The 22,863-nt window shown below is 35.8% G+C and overlaps 1 protein-coding gene across 1 annotated transcript in view; it reads right to left on the bottom strand.

The window, feature by feature from the left end:
- Nucleotides 1–940: 940 nt before the first annotated feature.
- Nucleotides 941–22,863, bottom strand: part of TAF1B (TATA-box binding protein associated factor, RNA polymerase I subunit B) — a 48,977-nt gene continuing 27,054 nt past the window's right edge. The window contains exons 9-15 of the mRNA XM_067544782.1: nt 15,618–15,765; nt 12,195–12,372; nt 11,745–11,791; nt 9,976–10,066; nt 9,457–9,527; nt 8,469–8,694; nt 941–3,581 (exon numbers count right to left, since the gene is read on the bottom strand). Coding sequence (XP_067400883.1) covers nt 3,383–3,581; nt 8,469–8,694; nt 9,457–9,527; nt 9,976–10,066; nt 11,745–11,791; nt 12,195–12,372; nt 15,618–15,765 — 960 coding nt within the window. The 3' untranslated portion in view covers nt 941–3,382. The remainder of the gene's footprint in view (nt 3,582–8,468; nt 8,695–9,456; nt 9,528–9,975; nt 10,067–11,744; nt 11,792–12,194; nt 12,373–15,617; nt 15,766–22,863) is intronic.

Raw genomic sequence — 22,863 nt, forward strand, 5'->3', positions numbered from 1 at the left:
ATAACCTCACGTTGTGAAATATTTAAAATTGCTAAATATTCTTTGTGCATTTTTAATCTATGTACTGTAAAATGATCTTTTAATGAGAAAGGTCAAAAGCAGGTATCAAATATTTTCATTTGTATAATTTACCCCTTTAAAGTAAACAGCAATGCAAAAATGTTGACCTTCCTTGAATGTTGTCAGCAAATGATTATAAAAAGACGTTGTAACTTAAAAGCAGAGAGGATAGTTAAAACTTTTGGGCTCAGGTGGACACCCTAGCCTTGGGCTATCCAGCCGCAGCTGTGTACTTAAGAAATGTGGCTCCACCTCAGTGCAATGTTGACTGGACTCAAAGCAGTTGTGTCCCAAGAGAGCACAACTACACTTGAGTGAAGATAAGTCACCCTGTGGTTCATCAGCTTGTTGTTAACTATCATTACACCAAGGTAAATGTTGATTGATTAAACTGGATGGGACTGACATCAAGCACATTAGAGACCCACCCTTTACTTTTAAATCTGACTCTTACCTTGTATGTCCAGGAGGCACAAACTGCTTGGTGATGAATTGCAAGCTTTATTCCTGTTTATTAAAGCACAACTTTAATTTATTCCAACATCTAAAGGAGCATTGTTACACTCGTAGACTTGAGTATAACACAGTATTTTTACCACTACAGTAGTTTTAAAAGAAAGCTGTGCCTGTAATTAAGTGTATGTAGTCTTTCAAATGAAGTTAAATACAGCCTTTTGAATTACTTTAAATACTATGACTGTATATAATAAGGTGTCTTTTAGCGAGTGAACTTGAAACAAATGATAAATACTATAGTAACAGGAATAAGGCATTTCCACTAATAAAGGGATAAGTAGTTTACAATTAAGGCAGTGTATAAAAAGAGAAGGTCTTTGCAAACTTTTAAAAAAGTGACAAGGAAATGTACATTATTCTTTAATGAGAATTTTAATTGCTGATAAAAATAGCAATTGAGGCTGCGTAACTTGTAACCACGTCAGACATTTCTTCCAAAAGACCTAAAAACTCTAGTCCTGGCCTTGAGGAAGGGTCAACATAGATAACAAATCTTAAAATCAGAAAAATTGGAGAACTAAAAACACATGCATGAAGTTTACATCTTTGAGTCAATTTAGATAATAAGATCATCAGGATAGGGTTTTCTCTTCATACCTGTCTGAAGTGCCCAGTACAATTTCTATTTAGGTCTTAGATATGCCTAAGGCATGCAAGCACTATACAAGCGTTATGAATCATTGAGCATGAACACAAAAGTCACATCTCAGTCTCCACCCTTCCCCTCAACATACACTTGTTTTTGTTGTTGTTGGCACTATATAATCTCCCAAGTATTGGAGCATGTCACAATCACACACCGACTGCTTGGATTCCCTGTTTTAACTTTCAAAAATTTTAGTGCAAAAATCTCAGATTTTTGTCTGTAGGTAGCAGGACATCACCTTCATTGACTTTCTGCTCAGTTTTGAATCAGTGTCCCTCTTGGTGTGCAACCTTTTCCAGGTGCTTTCTATGACCTAGCTCTGACTTCCTAACCATCACTGGGCTCCTCTCCCTGTGATCTTCACAGTTTGAGTGTTGCTTTCTCACTTGGTTCCAGACAGTTATGGCGGTATCTCTCCATTCCTGCAACCCACAAAATCCATTCTCAATCTTCATATCTCAACTTTATAATTTTCTTTAAGCTATGACTGATTTTAAAAACCCTTTAACAAGGGACCTGACCACCATATTCAGAGAGGCTCCACTGCGCTTGCCACCTTCTGGGATTACGGCACCACTGACGCCTGGGCTTCTTGCTCATTGGAGAAGTTGGAAGCTCTTTAAGGGTAGGTCTACACAGCAATTAGACATCCACAGCTGACCCATGCTAGCTGACTTGGGCTCAGGCTATGAGGCTATTATTTCATTGCTGTGTAGACTTCTGGGCTCAGGCTGACACCCAGGCTCTAGGACCTGGTGGGGTGGGAGGTTCCCAGATCTGGAGCTCCAGCCCCATCCCTGAAGTTTACACAGCAATGAAACAGCCCCACAGCCTGAGCCCTGGAAGTCCGAGTCGGCTAACACAGGCCAATTGCAGGTTTTTCTTTGCTGTACAGACAAACCTCAAGAGCCTCCCTGCCCATCCTTCCCAGAAGGGACATGCTGTCCCTGGTAATCCTTCTAGATCTGTCAGCTGACTTTAGCATCGAGTTTGGTAACATTTGTGCTCCTTATTAGGGATTGGAAGTACTGGCTTTTATTAATTTTAGCTGAGAGCCCAAAGAATGGTGTTAGGTGATCATTTATCTGCCACAAAAGTTCTCATCTACGCGGTAGCTACTGTTCAAATGTATTAAGGCCATTAGGAAGCATAATAAGAAAACATGGGCTATGATGGTGTTGGCACCCTGCTTTTTCTCCACCTTGTCTGTTCTGGCTGGTGTAGTTGAGCAACTTACTCAGTGCACGAATGAAGCTAGGACTTGAACAGCTACTAGATGGCTGAGGCGCAACACATCATCAGGTGAAGAGTGGCATAATTTAATTATCATGGTCGCTGTCAGTTAGCCTCATAGAAGAAAGATGGAGATAACCCAGCACTTGGTGTACCAGGAAAGAGAGGGAAGAGTTCCAGGGTTTAAAGGGGAGCACAAAAACCATGAAGGCTGGAATGGGAGAAGAATACAAAATAATGGCTAGGTAAGAAGCTGGGCATAGCAAAGGGTGAGGAGAAGTAGGAAGAGAAGAAATGTAAAGAGGTCCAAGAGAGAATATCGCAAGGTTCCTTCCACTCAGTCTGATATTTCAGAATTGTGAGTTGCCACCAAACTGTCAGATCACCCTCATAAAACCCTCTGTTAAACAACTTTTCCCAGTTATTCTTTAGCAGATTTTTTTTATTTTTAATGTAAACAAATAGGGTTTTTTTAGAAATAGGTAACATTTACTTTTATACAAGTTAAAAAAACCAACAAGATACAGACTATTTTGAACTGCAAACCCTTCAGCAAAACAATTAATATAATCTAGATGCCTATTTGCTGCACTTTGCACTCAAGATACACACAAGTATGTATGTATGAATGCCAAAAAACTATTACTTTAATAACTTCCCATTACCTTTAATACAACAAAGTAAACTTTGCTAAGCAGTTGCTTCAGTAACTCTTCCTTCAAGTAGTTTCACATTGTTCTTTATAATGTAGATACATTGAAACCATGGATCTGGCAGTCAGATTGGCAGTGGCAGATCCCCCTATGCAGCATCAGGGAGCTTCATGCAAGCATAAGAATCTGTATGCATGGATCCAGTTGCAGACTGGGGCCACAGTTCTTAATTTTTTCATTTACCCTCTGGTAGTTCCATGATCTTTAGGATTTTCTATTTTCTTGGACATGAATGTTTTGTTTTGTGTTGCTTTCTGTGGAGTTTTGTTTTAAACAGTTTATGTTCTATTAAACACACCTCTTCATGGATGAGAGAGGCCGGTACCCTCAGGAGGAAGGAGAACAGGGTTAACACAAACTGATAGCTCTGAGGAAAGTCAGATTCTTTATAGTGTGTCAGATGCCCACACAATCTACAAAAGAACAAAAACAAAAAAAACAGCCAGGATAAGTATGTCCTAAATCACATATTTATCTTGTTCATATTAAAACATACTCAGGTTTTCCTCTAATTTCTTTTTGAGTGTTTTATCATAAGTATCTTCACTGATCTACGGCTGCAATCTACGGACCCACGCACACAGAACCTCCACGGAGTATTCCTTTGCAAGATTGGGGCCACAAACAGATTAGGCTAGGTTGCAGTTCTAGGGATAAGGAAGATGGTATCCTCCTGTCCATGTTTCCCAAAACCAGGTACACACTGGTGTTAACTAAAACCCTGTATTTTCCATGATTCTGCTGCTGCAGATTGAGACAATTTGGCTGTCAAATCTAAGGTATTGCTTAAGAAAATATTCCCCCCCTCCCTGCTTATGAGGAGCAAAACCTTTTAAATGTGAACAGAATGTATCAGGTACAGTCATGATGTCTTCCAGAGTCTGCAGACTACCTGGGACAATAGCTCCAAGGCGTGTGACTTGCTCTTATTCATCACAACTGATGTAATTCTGAATCTGCTGATGACAACTTAAATATCAGCTTTATTAAACTATTTCATTACTATTCATTTTTAGCAGAAACATTCACCTAGTGCACTTATTCCACTGTCAATAGCTGCCGGGGTAGTTACTGTGGAGGGTACTGGGGCAAGCTTCCTGCTATCAAATGTTGTTGCAGTGGAGAACTATATTTTTCAGTATAAAAAACAAATGTCAAGCCACCTCTGCCCTTGTGCACACTGATTGGACCTTTACTGTACATTGCATTTTATCTTTACATGAATTTTCCTTAAATTCTTCTTCCTGGGATCAATATTTTACAATAGCTTTCTACTTAAAACAAAACTCCATTGACATTTTTAGCACTTCTTTTTGTTTTTAGGAAGCATTAGCCTCAAGTGTTTAAAATAGGAAGAATTTAAATCAGGATTACATGGCATTTGAATTTTATGAAAAATTATTCTATAGTGTTACACAAAAATTTTATTGTAATTCAGTGCTCATGAATAAAAACATTTGTAAGGGAGAAACATACAAAGTGGTATGGACTAGAAAAGATTGACCGTGATCATTAAAAAAAAATTCAAATCTGCATTCAGAACTGGTAGGAGATCAAAACATCATGTTTACACACATCAATGGAGCTGAAGGAAAGATACTCCTCAGGTATTTTTTATGGGGCTGGTTCTTGGAAATACAAAGCCCCATGAAGTAACACTTCTTTTCAAATGTATTTTGTCAACTAAAACTAATGATTTGATGCAAATAGGTGTTCAAGTGACATTGCAGGACACCTATTTTAATGAGAGAGAGTTTTCATACAGACATCAAATACACAGAATTTGCATTTTCTTGTCCAAAGGCAATTTTTCTTATTATCTACTCCCCAAGAATAGCTAAAAGGAGATAAGACTTCTGGACCTTGTGCTTTTAAAATAATTCCCAGACAAAAATTACATTAAAATGGAGTGTACATCTCAAAAGTGTAGGGTAAAATTAATTAAAGGTATATTATAATTATCTCAAAAACAATGTGTTTTAAAACACAATAAATTTGGTTAAGATAAGCTTAAAAAGTCCAAACATTTTAACATATGGAAATTCAAAGCAACCTTAACTCTGCTCAGTAGTGAGGCCATGAAATACCCATATATATATAAGGCATTTCAGCGGTCCCAGATAAACTGATTTTTAAAGAAACATTTTTGGGGTTTGTTTTTAGCTCTATGGAATCTCTGTCTATTGCACAAACTATCATACCTGAGGGAATGAATGCTCTTTTCAGATTTTCAAAAGATTAAACAAATGGCCATATTTGTAACTACATTAACTACTTGCACTATAGAGGATACAATAGGAAATCTAAAGAATAAGAATTTAAACTCAATCCTTGACTTCTGATGGCTATATTATTTGCATTTCACATTATGTTTTAATGAATTACATATGTAAATACATGCTTACATAGTTCTTGCAAACATACATGGAAAAAAAACACTTATCCAATGTGTCTGTAAGATTTATGTATATATGAGTAAAGAGGATTCTTCCCCCACCTACTTTAAAAGTTTCTTGTTCATACAAGAGAAAAAACCTACAGAACAAAGGCTCTTGTGATATGATACTGTGTTTACATTATTCCAACCCATTGCTGTCATGGTGAATGTATAAAAGGCAAAGTGAAAAGGAAAAGAGGTAGGTGAAGTAAGTAAGTACATGGGAAAAACAACAAAGTGTGCACACACTTTACACTCAGTCATTTTCAAACCGAATATTAAATAAATTAAACTTAAAAATCAAAATAATATTGCTTGTATTGTAGTGTTTGTTTTCTTAAACGCAGTGTGAATCCAAGATGATCTTCAATCTCTCAGTGTCCTTTCCCCACCCCACCTAAATCCATTCGCTGAACAAGAGCTGGGTTTGTTTTTCATGGCATGACCCAGTGGTAGGACAGTAAACTGGCCTTAGGCCAGGCACCTTGTCTAAAGAATCAGGATTATGGAGGGCTAGAGAGAAATATCATTTAAGATGTAAATTCCTCTTCCTGCCCCCTCCCCCCCCAAGAGGTAAATGCTCTTACATTCTCCTGAGTAGTCTTCTGCAGTCAGATGAAATTTAGCCCTCATCTTTCATTTAAACATATTGGCCCTGATCCTGCATCAGCATCCACCAGGGTAGACTGCATCCATGCAGAGTCCACACTGACTTTAATAGGAAAATATACAGGTGAAGGGATCCAAAATAGCAGATCTTTAAGTAGAGATCAGACCTTTGTGAACCATTAGCACAACTGGCCTGTGTCTCACAATGTGTGCACACACTAATCACCCATAAATATCTTAGCCAATGCATCCCAGATTTGAACTATAACACCCTTTATACTTTCAGTTTGTGAAATGATACCAACAGTTGTGTGGCTGTTTTGGAATTTCCTGAAATGGAAACTAAAAGGAGAACAAATTCATTTTCACTTGTGACCAAAGACAGGATTTGGGAACAGTAAAGACAGACATTAAAAGCTTGGCTCTCAGTAGGATTTAAGTATTTCCTTTTCCCTGATCTCTTCTTTTAGCTTTCCAACTGACTTGCAAGAGATGTCATGACTGATATTACTTAGTTCATAAACAGGCTCTGCTTGTTGTTAAACTCAGTTTCCCCCCTGCTCTGTTGTTCTGAAATATCCTTTGGAAGCATTAATTATTTCCAATTGTTAAAATTAATACTGCTGTTTGATTTAAGGGCACAACTGAAGCATGTTGCATCAAGAACAGGTTTTCAGTGTTGTTTTTTAAATACTTTTTTAAAAACATCCATTCTGTTGATGGTTATGTGATGGTTTAGTCCAGGACACTATAAACACGAGAGTGAACATTTCTATTTACCCTCTTCTGTCACCATGAGATTCCAGATGTTGATTGTGTTTCATCTGCTATCTTTTTACCTTTTGGAAAACTCAGTTCAGTCACTTTTCATAGATTCTGAGACCAGAATGGATCATTGTGATCATCTAGTCTGACCCTCCCCCAAAATAATCCCCAGAGCACGTCTTTTAGAAAAAACATGTAGTCTTGATTTAAAAATTGCACGTAACTGAAAATCCACCATGACCCTTGTTAAACTGTTCCAATGATTACCTTCACTGTTAAAAAATTAAATCTTTATTTCCACCTGGATTTGTCTAGTTTTTTGTCATTGGATCCTGGTATATTCTTGTTTGCTAGACTGGAGAGTCCATTAGTAAATTTGTTCCCCATGTAGGTACTTACAGACTGTAATCAAGTCACCCCTTAACGTTCTTTGTTAGCTAAATAGACAGAGCTACCTGAGTCTACAGCTAATAAGGTATGTTTCCTAATCATTTAATTATTCTCATGGCTCTTCTCTGAATCCTCTCCAATTTATCAACATCCTTCTTGAATTGTGAACACCAGAACTAGACACAATATTCTGGCGGCAGTCGCACCAATGCCAAATGCAGGGGTAAAATAACCTCTCTACACCTACTTGAGATTCCCGTCTGTATGCATCCAAGGACTGCATTAGCCCTTTTTGCCACAGCATTGCACTAGGAACTCATGTGCATCTGATTATCCATTCTCCCCCTCAACTCTTTTTCAGAGTCACTGCTTCCAAGATAGAATCCCCCATCGTGTAAGTATGGCCTATGTTCTTTGCTCCTAGAAATATACATTTACATATAACCATATTCAAATGTATATTGTTTGCTTGTGCCCAGTTTACCAAGCTTTGTCAGTGCCTTGTCCGCTTCATTATTTACTATTCCTACAAATTTTGGTTAATCTGAAAACTTTATCCATGATGATTTTACTTACCTTCTAAGTCATTGATAAAAATAGTACATAGCATAAGGCCAAGAACCAATCCCTGCAGTATCCCACTAGAAACACATCCACTCAATGATGATTCTGTGTTAACAATTACATTTTGAGATCTATCAGTTAGCCAGCTTTCAATCCACAATGTGTGCCATTTTAAATTTTATATCATTCTAATTTTTTAATCAAAATATTTTGTGCTACAAGTCAAATGCCTTACAGAAGTCTAAGTATATTACATCAACACAATTAACTTTATCAACCAAACTAATTCTGTCCCAATTTAATCAAGTTAGTTTGACAGCATCTATTGCATACAATAATATGGCTTTTCCAACCCAAGACCAAATACACACACGAGCTCAGCAAACCTAAGCCACCAGCCAATGCCCAGCCTCAGTGCACAGCTTGCACACTCAATATCTCGTTTAACAAAAATAAAATATCTTACAAAAATTTAATTTTAAGGAGAACCTTTTTCATGAATATTCAACGTTTCCAACAAGAGTCAAATACTCACTTCTCATTACATAGTTTAACTGTACCCAGCCAATACTCGGTGTTCATGATTGTAAGTGAATTGCCTTTTTCTTGCAAAATTCCCTCTAGGCTATGTCCATGAAAACAATCCCCATTTGTGTTTTCTTCAGCCCAATTTAACTGGAAACTTGAAGGGCTTTGCTTTTCAGCAGCTTGCACTGAACCAGACAGTGCACGGAACTGTCTCTGTAAGTCTACCACCATTTCTGTACAAACAGAGGAACAAACACCTAAGTCACAATGTATCATCACATTTTCCCCCAGTTTACCTTTCTCTACATAGTACATTAAAATCCTGTTTTTAAAGGGTAATTTGAATTTGTGCTTTTTTCTACCTCTGCATGATATACAGAGAAAGCCTGAAATGTTTATTTTTCTTCATCCTTTTTACATTTGAAATTCCAGTCTGTCTATTCTAAAAACCTCTATGGGTGACTGAAACTATTAGTAAAGTTCTGACCCCACATAAGTAAAGAGACAAAGTTAAAGAGGACCTGAGGGGGAAGTAATTTTAAATCAGACTGTTTAGAGCTCTTTTTAAAAATCACATTCAATGCCTTTGTCTATTGAACATTTTGGAGAAAGGCTGTTTTAAGAATTCAAACACCACTACCCCTCCAGTTATGCTATCAGAGCTCACAATACACATGCTCTAAGACTCCCAAGAGGTCCTCCAGCAAAATAAGTGAAGACCAAACAGACTTACCCAATATCTTCATGACAAAAATCCAGTAAAAAGAAAGCTTAAAAAAATACAGTCTGCCTTTATACATAATAAAATAGCATAAAAAGAGAAAAATTAAATTACTAAAAAATCCATTTCAAATCCCTTTTAATATAAACAATATATTTTGGTACTCTCATTCTAGCCCCCTTTGACAAACAAAAACTTGAACAGAGAAAAAAAAAGACAAGAAAATATTAGTATTGCATTGCTCATATTGTTGGCCAAAGAAAATTTTACTCACGTCTTTTCTTAAGAACTACAGATTTTTCCCTGGCTGAGTAGAATAGTGGTTTTTCACATTTCCACAGACACCTACCAGTGAAAGAAATACAACCTGGTAAAAAAAAAAAAAAAAAAATACCCGAGCACAATCATAGCCAAATAAACAAGAAAAAGCAATCATTTCTCAGAATTGTTACTAAAAGTATCTAACATTTTAGGAATAACCTCAAATTGGCAAGTGCCTAGTACCACTATTTCCACCATGCATCAGAAAAGTCTCTTCAAACTGGAGGTAAAACTGCTCTTCATCAATTTTTCACTATTTATTGTAATCAGTTTTGACAGCTTTAGTAATTCAGTCACTGGTCACAAAAAGTTGCCATTTAATTAATATGTCAGGCCAAAATTCTAAGTGTGATAGGAGAAAGAGCATAAGGATTTATTAATTTGCTTTACTCCTCTATGCTCATATAAGGCCAGGATTTCACCCAAGATCTTCAGTATCTCATTTTTTAAAAAATGTTGAACAATAGCATACCGGGCTCTTTCTTCATCTAATTTCTTTTGCTCCACATCCATAGTCTTCTTTATAACCTTGTACCACTTTTTGAAATCAAACCACAAGCAGCCTAAAGTAAAATCCAAAATTTAGTTTTAGGAAAAGTGATAGAACACAATAAAGTACAGAATGTTGGAAAGGTAGCAGCAGTTAGACCCTTAGCTTTATTTTTAAACAAGTGTATTAAAGTGCATATCCTAGATTCTAGGTACCTTAAAAACAAATCATACAAAGGAATGAAAAACAGCAGGCAGTGAAGAAACCTATAGGATATCATCAGTAAGGTTAAGATTTTGTCACAGGTATTTTTAGTAAGAGTCAAGGACAGGTCGCGGGCAATAAACAAAAATTCACAGAAGCCATGACCTGTCCCTGACTGTTACTAAAAATACCCGGGGAAGAGCTGACAGAGCTTGCAGCTGCTCCATCGCTACCTGACCAATCCGCTGTTCAGCAGTGGTCCAGGCCGATCAGATGCTCCAGCCCTGCCCAAGAAGTTACGGAGGTCTCAGAAAGTCACAGAATCTGTAACCTCTGTGACCAAATCATATCCTTAACCACCAGAGATATGGAGGAACCACCTAAGTGGAAGTGAATTGCGTGTCTTTAGCTCAGCTCATCTAAACACTTTCCACTTCTTTGGCCCTTACCCTGCCACTAAGGATAGTAGGAGTAAATAAGGCCTTCTCCTCCTCCTCCTCCTCCTCCTCCTCCCCCCCCCAAGCTCCATAATTTATTCTCAAAGAGGTGGTTTGATTTAGTCACCTTTACAATGTGAATTGGCTTCCATACATTTGGAAGATGAACTGTTCAAAAGAATGATGAAGGTTGACAGTCAAGAATTTTAGCTACTTTTAGGGTATTCTTTTAAAATCTCAGTCATGGGATTCTGAAATGTATAATCAGCTCCCAGAACAATGAAAAATAGCCTTCCTTGCTGGGCATCCTGCAAACGAAATGCCAAGCATATTCCGCCTGCCCCTCCAAGACTCATATCATCCTTCCATATTTCTGAGCAAACAGAGTAATGAAACAAAGCACAAAAAAGCCTGTTCTGTGATTTGAAAATAAAGTACCTCTCTATTTATGCCTGAACTATATCACATATGCATTTAAGCAACACACCTAGCACCTGCTGTCCCAAGATGAGAGGCATAAGTATGACTTTAGTAAAAAAGCATTGTACAATAATTATAAGAATTCCAAACAGAACCAAGGTGTGGAGTATATTTTCAATAAAACTTGCCTAAATAACTCATTTTTGAACACACAGGATATTTTTACTCAAAAAGCAGTGATGTGTATATTCCACAAAGAACAAATATGCATGATATAGCAAAAAATTTTGAGTTGTATTCAAAGGATGCAAGAGCAGAAATAACAGAAGCTATTCAAACTTCAAAAAATTTTCAGAAAAATACAGAAAGAAATTTATATATGTTTTGTCTTAAGTAGAAATTTAAAACATTTCCATCTAGTCTAGCTCAACATTACAAAATATTTAACATTTAAAATCTAGTAAACAGTTAATACTGCAAATGCACATGCTAATACAGATGCAACAAATGTGTGCGAAGCGGTTTCTAGATTTTTAAATTTACCGCAAAGGAATAACTGATGCACCATAAAAACTGATGAAAGCCGAAAACCACATTCTTAAGATCAATAAGTCCATGCCCTACTTAGTTTAATTACAAAATTTCTTTTTAAAAATTATATTAGATTCTTTCTGCTGACATATTAAGTACCTTCTTTGTTCTTTTGATTTCTTTCTCCAGCAAAGTTTGCATGCAACCTGAAAATATATATATATATTTTTAATCAGATGGATTGTTTTTAGAATCATACTTTCCACTTCTGAAACTTTTTAAAATGTATTTAAAAACAAAACTGCTGACACCAAAAATTCCACCCATTTTAACCTTAATCTTAACTTCAAAAAAATCAGATTTGGTTGTCAATTTAGTCAGCTGAGATGTGAACTACTGCTTACTTTTAAACTAAAATTATTAATTTGCTAACAGTCAATAGTGTTATGTAATAGATCAGGAGTTGTAACAAGAAACTGACATTTCCTATTATTGAATCTGCTTTCCATTCTTCGGGCCTGAGTTAGTAGTTTAAAAAACGTTTTAGTGCAATGTGTTAGAAAATATGGGCCCTTCTGAAGTTAAAATTTATCCATAATACATACTTACCATTCATATTGATCATCTAGTAAAAACAGTACTTTGAGCACCACTATAATGATAGCTGCAGCAAGAACATCATATTTTACTTTCCTCGCTGATTTATTCACAGGATCAAGTGTCAGAAAGTCTATTTCTCCAACATTGATCTTTTTTACCACTCTGCAAGTCCAATTATGTAATTCATCTAATTAAGAAAAAGTAAAGTAAAATATTATGAAATAATCTGTTCACATATGCTAAATACACTGGTTAGCAACGTGCCAGTTTCTAACACCTTATAAATCCACAGAAAGACTTTTTACCCATATTAATTAAACAAACCCTCAGAACACTCCTATGACCTAGGCCAGTATGATTTTAAATATATACAATGAAATAGGGAAGAAAAATTACACTTTGAATAAAATACTCATCAGATCCTTTGGATGTAATAATGATAATGTTGCTAAGCCAGCCTGGTCATATCCTAGGTATGGCAGATCTTATACGTTGTACAAACTAACTCATTTGCAGGATCAGGGTCTAAAGTTACTACTACAAATAGTCCTGTTGATTTAAATAGGACTACTCGGGTAATAAAATTAAATGTGTATAAGTGTTTGCAGAAACAGGGCCTGAAGCTTCATTGTTTAGTTAAGAATAGCATTATAAACTTTACTCTTTCTTTAAACCACAGAAGGAAAGAAATTCAAAGACACAAATATTATTCCAACACCAGTTAGACTGCACCTGAACAGTCTTATATTACTGTATACTTATTTTCACTGGTACAAAATCCCCAAATTTCTTACCTTTCCAGTTTAGCAAGAAACTCTTGAACTGATTACATCATCAGATTCCAGAAAGGTTAGCAATATATTGCTATATTCTGACTAAGTACAACACTAGTCCAGCTATACCTTCTATTCCCAAAGCAGCTATTGCTTGCAAGGAGTTAAATTAGTACAAGACCTGATCTTAACTTTCCAATCCTCACCCTCATACAGAATACTAAAAATTACAACAAAGAATATGTATGTATCAAACCACTAATATCTTTGAAAATAAAATTTTTCCAACAATACCATCTCTTACACAAGAAAGTTTCATTAATATATTTAAATAGTGAATAATAAAAGAAAAATGACTTCTCCTAATTCAACACTGTTCCAAGGGGATATTATCAATTCACTGTTGTCACATAATATATTATTCCCAACTACGTTTTTTGTTTTTGTTTTTTTGGTTGGTCAAGTTTTTTATTAAGGCAAAGTTACAATAAAATGTTAACATATTACCGCATACATTACTCATTCAGGATCAGGTTAATATTCAAAGAACCTGACTAAAGCTTCTGGATTCCAGATTGGAAAGCCCTCCTCCTCTGAGAATGCTAGAAAGGGAGACCAAATTTCTAAATACCTATCCCTCTTTTTGGCGATTCTTGTGTATATACGTGGTACAAAAGCTTTTCCATTACAAGGGCAGTCCATATTTTACTATACCATATTCCAAAAGGAGGAAGCGTCACCTATTTACAATAATGTGCAACACAAAGTCTAGCTGCTAACAATCAAATAAATAATTTTGTCGTTCTGTTTAAAATGTAGATCCTTTACTGGAGCAATAAATTAGCAGACCAGGGGATCCTAAGAAGCCAGCATTCTGTCATAGAATCAATTTATTTAACAATTTCCTCCCAAAAAAGTCTAATTCCTGGACACAATCACATGTGCAAGTATGCTCCCCTTTGCCTGCAGCCCCTCCAACAGAGTGCTTTCTTAGTAGCAAAAACAGAATGGGTCTGATTTGGAGTCAAATGCCACCTATACAGTAATTTATAAGAATTTTCTTTATGAGCTACACAATTGAAGATGTATATCTCCTTTCCCATACAGAGAGACAATCATTCAGATCAATTTCTTTGTCCAAATCCCTCTCCCATCCTATTATTCCTTTTCAGATGACAACATAAAAAAAAATTAGTAACTAAGTTTTATTTTAGGTTCCATTTGTTGTTCCTTTGTAACTATTCTTCTTTTGTAATAATTTAAAAAGGTCTGACAACTTTGAATTTCTTTGTAGTAAATCTGAAAACTGCAGACCTACAGACCTTCCTCAGTCACTTAGTTGATATTTCAAGATTTCAAAACAATGTGAGATTACACATAGCGTACTGCTACACAGGCGCAGAATGATTAAAAGATGGAATAAACAGTCTGGAATTTTAGCCCTAAATATGAGTTTTTTCCCTTTACACATTCAAATGTGACCTTAAATAAGAACTGCAAGCTTACACAGTGAGAAGAATTGCATACTAATAAAATATCTTGTATATGAAAAAAATTAAATTACCATTTCTAAGCTATTTGGTGGAAACAGCCATTTTGACTAACTGGAACATTTGAGTTACCTGCAGCATGGAAGCCCAATATATATAGCATATATACTAGTTTCTATAGTCATTGTTAGATAATCTTGAACGTTTACTATTTAAACAAAAAATATGTAATGTTTACACAGCAGTAATTCTGATGTTAACTCAGAAATTGAGCAGGTCAAAAACTGGTTTACTTCCCTGACACTGTGACCCCAGAGTACTAGGATCACAAGGTATTTTTCATTTTAGTTTGTACATATTGAGATGTCTCTAGATGAGCTTCAGATAGTTGTATACAACTAAGAAATGGGATTTTTTTTTTAAATTCTGTGACCAGATTTTATATATTTTTAATATAGCTTCAACTCAAAACTCACAAATTAGTTACAACTTTGCATAGAAAATAAGAGTTTCAAAAGTCACTTTTTAAAATGAATACTAGCTATTCAAATGTATGTCAAAACATGTTTATATTGAGATAAAGCAATAGAAGCAGTTGCGATATGAACTCCCTAAAAACAAAAGTTTAAAGTAGAAATCATGAAGTGTCCGTTAACTACCGTGGCACTCAAGAACAACCTTATGCTAAAAATTCATATATAGAATGAACATCTAGTCTCCTAAATTAAAAATGAGTACCACACACGGGGCTCGATTCTGCAAAGCGCTGTCCCCTAACGCAGCAAAATACTTAAACACATGATTAACTTTAAGAATGTGAATAGTCCTAAGGACATTGGCACAACTATTTTCATGCTTAAAGTAAGCACATGGTTAAGTGCTTTGCTGAGTCGCGGCCAGAGTGCTCAGAACCTTGCAGGATCGAGCCCATAATACTTATTTAAATGTTCAGCCAATTTATTAAATTATTTCTGTAGTAATTATAGTAAATGGGTACATATCTAAATGTAAAGCAACTTAGAAGGAAGAGGGAAAGCCTGTCATATCATTATGATAAGACTAAGAAAATTATGTGAATAGTTCATCAGTTCCTTTCCTAAAGCCTTACCAGATTTATAGAATGCAATAACTAAGATTTAATTAGACAGTCAGTTTTAGAGAGTATTTACCAGGTAAATTGGCTTCCATCTGATACTTTATGCACAAGATGTTTGGATGAAGAAAGCAGCTATCAGTTATAGCTGGAAAACGAGGCAAATCTAAAAATGTTGCAAGTTCAGACATCTTGTTATGTACATCTTCATACACAGGCCATGACTAAAAGACAAAATAATTTTAATGTTTCTTTTGTTTTGTTTTTCTACTTTACGCCAACATCTTTAGCTATCAGTTTTTAAATTCAAATTCCACATTATTATTATTATTATTATTATTATTATTATATAGAAAAGTTCACACCCTTCTTTTACCACCTATACAAGCATTGGTATTATGCAGGATGCTCTTTGGAGCTGGAACCTTGTTCATGACTTATATTTGTGAAGCAACAAGCATATTTTTGATTTCTCAAAAAAAAAAAAAAACTAAATCACTGCAAATGGAACATGAAATCTCAAAGACAGACAGATAAATAGATGAATTTTTAGCTCTGTAACGTAACTTCATGCAAAAGCCCCTTTCAAATTTCCATACTAATTCATGGAAATAATCTTGCAACTATCTCCTTTCAAATCTATTAACCACATGAAGAAAGACCTCCAAGCCTCCATTGTAACATTAAGTAATGTTTTCATTCAGAATTATGGTAAGATTCTGTGTTGCTAATTCACAATGAACTCAACAGGATTACCTAAGGAATAAAGAACATAAAGAGCAGCAGAATGAGACCTCGTTTCTCCAGAGACACAAGGTGGGTGAGGTATTATCTTTTATTGGACCAACTTCTCTTGGTGAGATAGATGAGCTTTCGAGTTTACACAGCTCTCTTCTTCAGGTCTGAGAAAATTACGCCAAGTGTAACAGCTAAAAAAAAAAGTGAAACAGACTGTGTAGCTGCGTTATGCCGATTGGAGAGAGCTACAAAACCACCTCACACGTCATTTCTTGAGGCATTAGTAATTCAGATTGTCTTAGAAATTAGATTCCACTTACTATTTCTTAAGTTATAAAATTTTAAATAACTATTTGAATTTTACTCATAAATTAGGTGATTTTCAGACAATCAAGCTTCCGGTGGAATTTCAGTTTTTAAGTTAAATGCAGTAGTAATAATTTTGGCTACTTAATGTTTCTGGCCCCAATTCTGGAAAGTTAGTAAAGCATGTGCTTATGTCTATTTGTATTTAGCAAAGCATTTAAGCTCATACATTACTTTAGTGTCAATTTTAAGTACTTGCTTAATTCAGTGCAGGCTTTATTGGTTTGCTAAATAGGAATGAACTGCTGAACTGGGCCTCTATTTTTGAATTCTTATAACTCAGGCTAAAAAAAGCCCAATAATTATGCTATCAATTACAACAGAAATTCAGATAGTCTCTTTTTGTTCCATTAGATGATCTTTAACTCTTTGAATATAGGCAATTCAACTGTCATTCACATTTAACTGTTTTGAATGATTGCTAACAATATTTCCATTTTTTAAAAAGGTGGCCCAAGCCTGAAAACTGTTAAGAATGAGCATGTGAATAGTTTTATCAAAGTCACTTAAAAGTTACACAGAGTAACTTTTAGTAACTGTTTACAAGTTCTATTATAGTTCATTATTTTTCTACACAGTGATGAAAAGTAACCTACTCACTTGGAAGACTTATCTTGAGAAACAAGAAATGTGTGTGTTACCAGAAAATCAAGGTTTACAGTCCCCTCCAATTATTCTAAAAAGCAATTCATAAGCTTTACAACAGCATAAACTTGGAACAAAATTCAAACAGTCAGGATTTCAAGCTTGAAATTACTATGATATTCCACTGATTTTGAAATTTATGCATAATTTCCGATGCCCTGAAAGAGCACACTGGAAACTCAACAGATAATGCAAATAAATATAGTGCACAAATAATATACTTAATAAGATATACTGGAGTGGGAACTTTCCCATGAGAATAAGAAATGCAAATACTGATCTGCTAAATATCAATCAGGCCCCGTGTCGAAGATTAAAAGTGAGGTACATAAGGAATTCATAGCAGCTTAAATGCATTATTTTTCAGTCACTACACTAACACCACCATTACTTAAGCATTCACGGTAGTTCACAAAAGGTTATAAATAGCTTTAGTTCAGCTTTTTAAAACCAAATTCAAGGTTTAATGTTATGATAAAAATCTGATCTTTACCCGCTTGAGTTAAGTAAGGTAAAATATTACTCCCTACACACAATGGTATTTTGTTTGTTGTTGTTTTTTTTCATTGCAAATATAAAATACTACTGTATCTTTTTAAGGATGTTTTTGTGTATAAATAGACAGGAGTGCTCTACCTACGTATGTATTCACAATGGATTTAGCAGAATTGGGACTTGCAATACACTGAGAGGGACACACTAATTTATGACAAGGCCTCCCCAACCAAATCCTTCTCCTAGTTCCTCCTTCGATTTATACCCTAACAGCCTGTCTATATTTCCTATAACACTCAAGTGTTTTTTCTATTGCAAAGGGATAGATAACCACAATGCTAGATTGATTGACTTAAGAATTGTCAAAAGCACATACTAGGGATTCTGTTTTCTTCTTGTCTGTAAATAGCAGGTAGAAGTTAAAGTTAAATAACATACAAGATCATTTTCTACTGGGAACTACCCTAGTTAGTTGGCAGTGGCAATGACTGTAGAGAACTCTATCATTCAGAAAGCACTGAAATGTCTTAACAACCGCAGCAAACATTTTACACACGGTTTAATTCCAAAAGAGCTGTTCGCTTTTGCAATAGAGTCTTCATGTGAAAAGTTTCATTCCTATTTCTGCAAAGTCTACCGCACAAAGAATGTATTCATATTATGGCAGTAGAGGAGGGTTTTTATTTCATTCAGTTGTTAAAATACATTCCCATATCTGGGTTCACGTATTCAATCTAGACAAACTTATAGCAAATGTCAAACAAACTGCCCTGCCTCAAAACTCATCACCTTCCATCCGTCTACTTATCCGTCCCTCCCCAGAAAAAGCCTGATAGAACAAGTCATCCTGAAAGTCAACCAAGATAAGCTTCGATTAACCAACAAGGGAAGCAAGTTTTGGAGTCACCGCCCTCCCAACTGAGAATGTCCTGCCTCCAGCACTTCATGATTAAATTCAGGGAAGAAGTGGATGGGTAGGAGGAGATGATGTTAGATCATATGTCTCAGATTACCTAATATATAATTGTTTTTGTTACCTAATCTCAAAATGTATCTTCACATTACATATTTTCAGATGTATTTGTGCTAAATATTTACAATGGCTCCCCTGTCCATCTCTTTCAGGAATTATGGCGCTTTTATTTTGCTGTTCCCAGCCCTTGGGAGTCACCCAAACAGTTTGTAATTCTCAGTTACAAGTTGTTGTGGAAGATTCAGTGACTTATCTGGATGTGGATGTGTCTGCTGTTGGAGAGCTCTTTTCTTTGCAGCTCTTTTGGTCTTTGAAAGGTCCTTTATCTCCTGTCCCCACATATTATAAAACACGCACTGAAATGTCTTCAAGATACTTTGAATCTAGAAGGTCATAAGGGAATTTAATAGAACATGAGAATACCTATATACTTTCATCTCTCACTGTTAAATTAGAAAATTAGCACCTGGAATATGGTATCCAGATTGCTACTTGTTGGGTTGTTTCAACAAGCTAATTCTTTTATCATTCAGAGCTCTCTGGGAGAATTTTTTTCCCTGTAATAGAAGAGGACAAACTAGTTTCCAAAAAGTAGCTGGATCTAAATTGTTAACATGAATAATCAGGGCATAGAAACAGGTAATTGTTTGGGGTGAGCCCAGATTGCATCCTCTCATACTTGTTATGACAGTATCAGAATGTTGCTGATCAGCATGTAGAAAACTGAGAACACATTGGCTAACTTTTCATATTCATTTTCTGCCTGTTTCTGCTAGACTGAGGGTTATCAAACTTTTTATTACCATGGATCACATCTCAATAGAGAAAGCTGATGGACCACTTCTCTCTCACGATTGTACAGAACACTTCTCTCATTTGTGATTACATAACATTCCAGTAGCAACTGTTTTGCATATATGTCATCAACTTGAATGTAATAAGGATCTATTCTTCTGTTTTATTCCTCTCTCCCCCGGTATATTTTTGTACTGCTTTGTACTTTTCCTCTTGACAATGCTTTGCTTCCACCTAGTCCTTCGTTCCTGGACATGCAGTCTAGATACCATGATATCTTCTTCCCATGCTCCTCCAAGTACATTGACTGGCTATCTTGTTACTGAGAGGATTTTCCATCTCCTCTGTAGAAGTGTACCTGGGAGGGGCTGATCCTACCTCCTAGTTGCTACTTGCTTTTACATGTGTCCAGATGCCTCTTTGTAATGAAGAGATTCAATGCTTGTGGATCTATCGGAAAAGACTGTGACCTATCTGAAGCAGCCTATGACCAGTCAGCTCTCCCCAGACTCCAGTTTGGAAAAATGTGGTAGGCTGACAAGTACCACTGACTAGATAGGATATTGATTACTCCAACATGAAAGCTTAGGAGATCAAGCTATGATTTTGGGGGATTTAAAAAAAATTATAACACCCAAAAGTTGGTACAAAATTTATATATGCCTTATAAAGGCAGATATAAATACAAAACAAAGTAAGCTATTTATTGTAAAAGAACTAGTAAACCAACTTTGTAAACTAGAATAACCTGCATGTGTCTAATTTGACATGTGGTGCAGTCAGGAGCAGTAGCTGCTGGGTGATGTAGAAGTTCATTAGAAACCACTAGCTGGTTTCATAACAGAGCTGAAACTAGTTCCAATAACAGTGCCAGCTGAGAAATTTACAGCTAAACTGATATTTGAAACTGAATCGGAATAAACTGGTGACTCAGTACTTTATATTAGACAGATGACCTTAATAAGACTGTCAGCTTTAAAATTCCTGTATTAAAAATGAATTTCCTTACTTGCTTTGTGTTGCTTTCAGATGAGTCAGTCCTCTCACCCTTCTCTACCCATTTATCAGCCTCTCAAACAATCATCTTAGCCTTCTTCCATGCAGCCTCCATTGTGGTTCTATCTCCTTGAGATCATCCACAAGACCCTTATTTTCCCCATTTTAAGTACATCTTAGAAACCGCCTTCTGCCAATGCTATCTATTGTGAGCTTTGTTAATTTGTATATGAAATATTTTTTCCAGTTCCCCAATCTCTATCCACCTGTCAGACTGCCAGTTCATTTGCATAAGGACCATCCTTCTGAAATGTCATCAAAGCAATTAAGCAATCATCATATAAAATATGTTTTTAACACTGTAGATTATTAAAAGTAAAAGATTTTTAAAATCCAATTTACTTTCCACCAATCACATTTTTTAATTTTTGCACCACATTCAACTTGGGCAGTGAAAATAGCATAGCTACTTTTGTTTTGTAATTGTTTCTAATGTGTCGTGCTTACATTTTCCACAGCAAAAGACTTCACCAAAAAAAGTACTGGGTCTATAAGGAACATTTAGGAACTATAGAGCAGTCATGTAATGGATGGACTAGATCAGTGTTTCTCAACCTTTTTGATACCAGGGACCAGCTTCCTATACTGTGTCAGGGAGACCTCAGGCTTACTATACTCTATCAGGGAGATCTCAGGAACCAGTGCTAGTCCATGGACCAGTCATTAAAAACACTGGACTAGATGACTGCATACATCTCTTCCAACCCTAATATCTATCAATCACATGTTGCTGCTGATATAATAATGGAGGGGCTTGCCTGAGATTACTAAAGGCGAACAAATGGCGGGAAAGAACAAAGGGTGAAAATCCTACACCTCCATTTAGATAACTGTTCAATATCCAAGGAAGACAAAACATTTGTGAGGATTCCTCCACCAAAATAAAAAAAAAAAAAGAAATACAGTGATCAAGGTCACATTTAAAATAATAGTTTTTACAAGATTCCACAGGAACAAAGCATTAGACTTGTTCACCTTGAAAAGGCTGGCACGTGTGTTGTTGAGGTCATTTCCTAAACTCCATGGATATTAAAAAATGCAGCCAAGATCGTCTTTATCAAATCACATGAAAAGCAACACTGGCACTCTGTCCACCACCTATAATAACTACATTTTTTAAACTCTCAGTTAAAGCTACCAATGTTGCTACAGAAGCCAAAACTTACTCCAGAGGGCTGTGCTGGAGGTCAAAGAAATGTTCTTTATTCAGAAAAAGTTTTATTTAAAAAGCTTCAACATATAGAAAATGATCAATGAACTTTTCTGAGCAAATCCTTGATATGCTATTGAGAAATGATTGCACCATTAGGCAGTCAATCACACATCTATTTGAAGAGTGCAGAACTGGTTGCTGTCTGTCCACACGCAAGGAATAAAAAGACAGGGATCAGAGGATGAATACTGAATACAGAAGAACCCTGCTTTGCTAGATAACCAAATACATTCCATGTCTCCATTCTATCTGGAGGACTTTTCAATCCAATACTTCTTGGGGGTGCATAACATGACTTTGATTATTGAATAGTTTTTGGATAGGAAAGTTCTGGATCAATGATTTCTAATATATTATTAAACTGGCAGAGACATAGTTGAGTGTTGCTCTGCACATGCTCACAAGGCAAATCTGAGCGATAATGATCTCTATTATTACAACACTTAAGTCTAATATGTTTTAAAAGGCTAACCAGTGTTGTGTTGAATTGTCTAACAAGTATTAAAATTTAAAGCTTGCGAACAAGTTTTATTGAATTTCACAAATATTTCATTAGGCTTGTTTTCCTTCTTCATTAAGCAATGCTTTAAGACAGGTAGAGACAAGCTAGAGTTTCTGTTACACAACAGCAGGCTCCCGTGATAAACCTGATTACCATAACCCTGTCAGAGGTGAACTTCCTCCTCAGCTCTTTTTAAAAAGCCTCACCCTTGCTTAATGTCATTCTGAAGTAGTTTCAGAAGAGAAAGATGGGCTGTTGGCACCTGTAAATTTCATATCTGCAATGAACTTTAACAAGAAAGAAACAAAAAATCCCACCAAATAGAAGGGTTAAAAAGTACCTCAAAACATTAACAGGACTGAGGAGGGAACTGGTGTTTATGGTTTGGAATGAAAAAATGAAGGCAGCAGAGTTGATTTGCAGAACTTATATGCTCTATTTATATTTTTTGCTAAGCTCTAAAAAAATGAACACAGCCTTAACTAGCTTCTGTGCCAATTCTAACATCTTTGGGGAAGGGGAACAGAGGTAAGGGTCTT

This window comes from Emydura macquarii, unplaced genomic scaffold (genome assembly GCF_026122565.2).
Source record: "Emydura macquarii macquarii isolate MOO-44397 ecotype Brisbane River unplaced genomic scaffold, CSIRO-AGI_Emac_v2 contig_1027, whole genome shotgun sequence".
In the NCBI taxonomy this organism is placed as follows: Eukaryota; Metazoa; Chordata; order Testudines; family Chelidae; genus Emydura; species Emydura macquarii.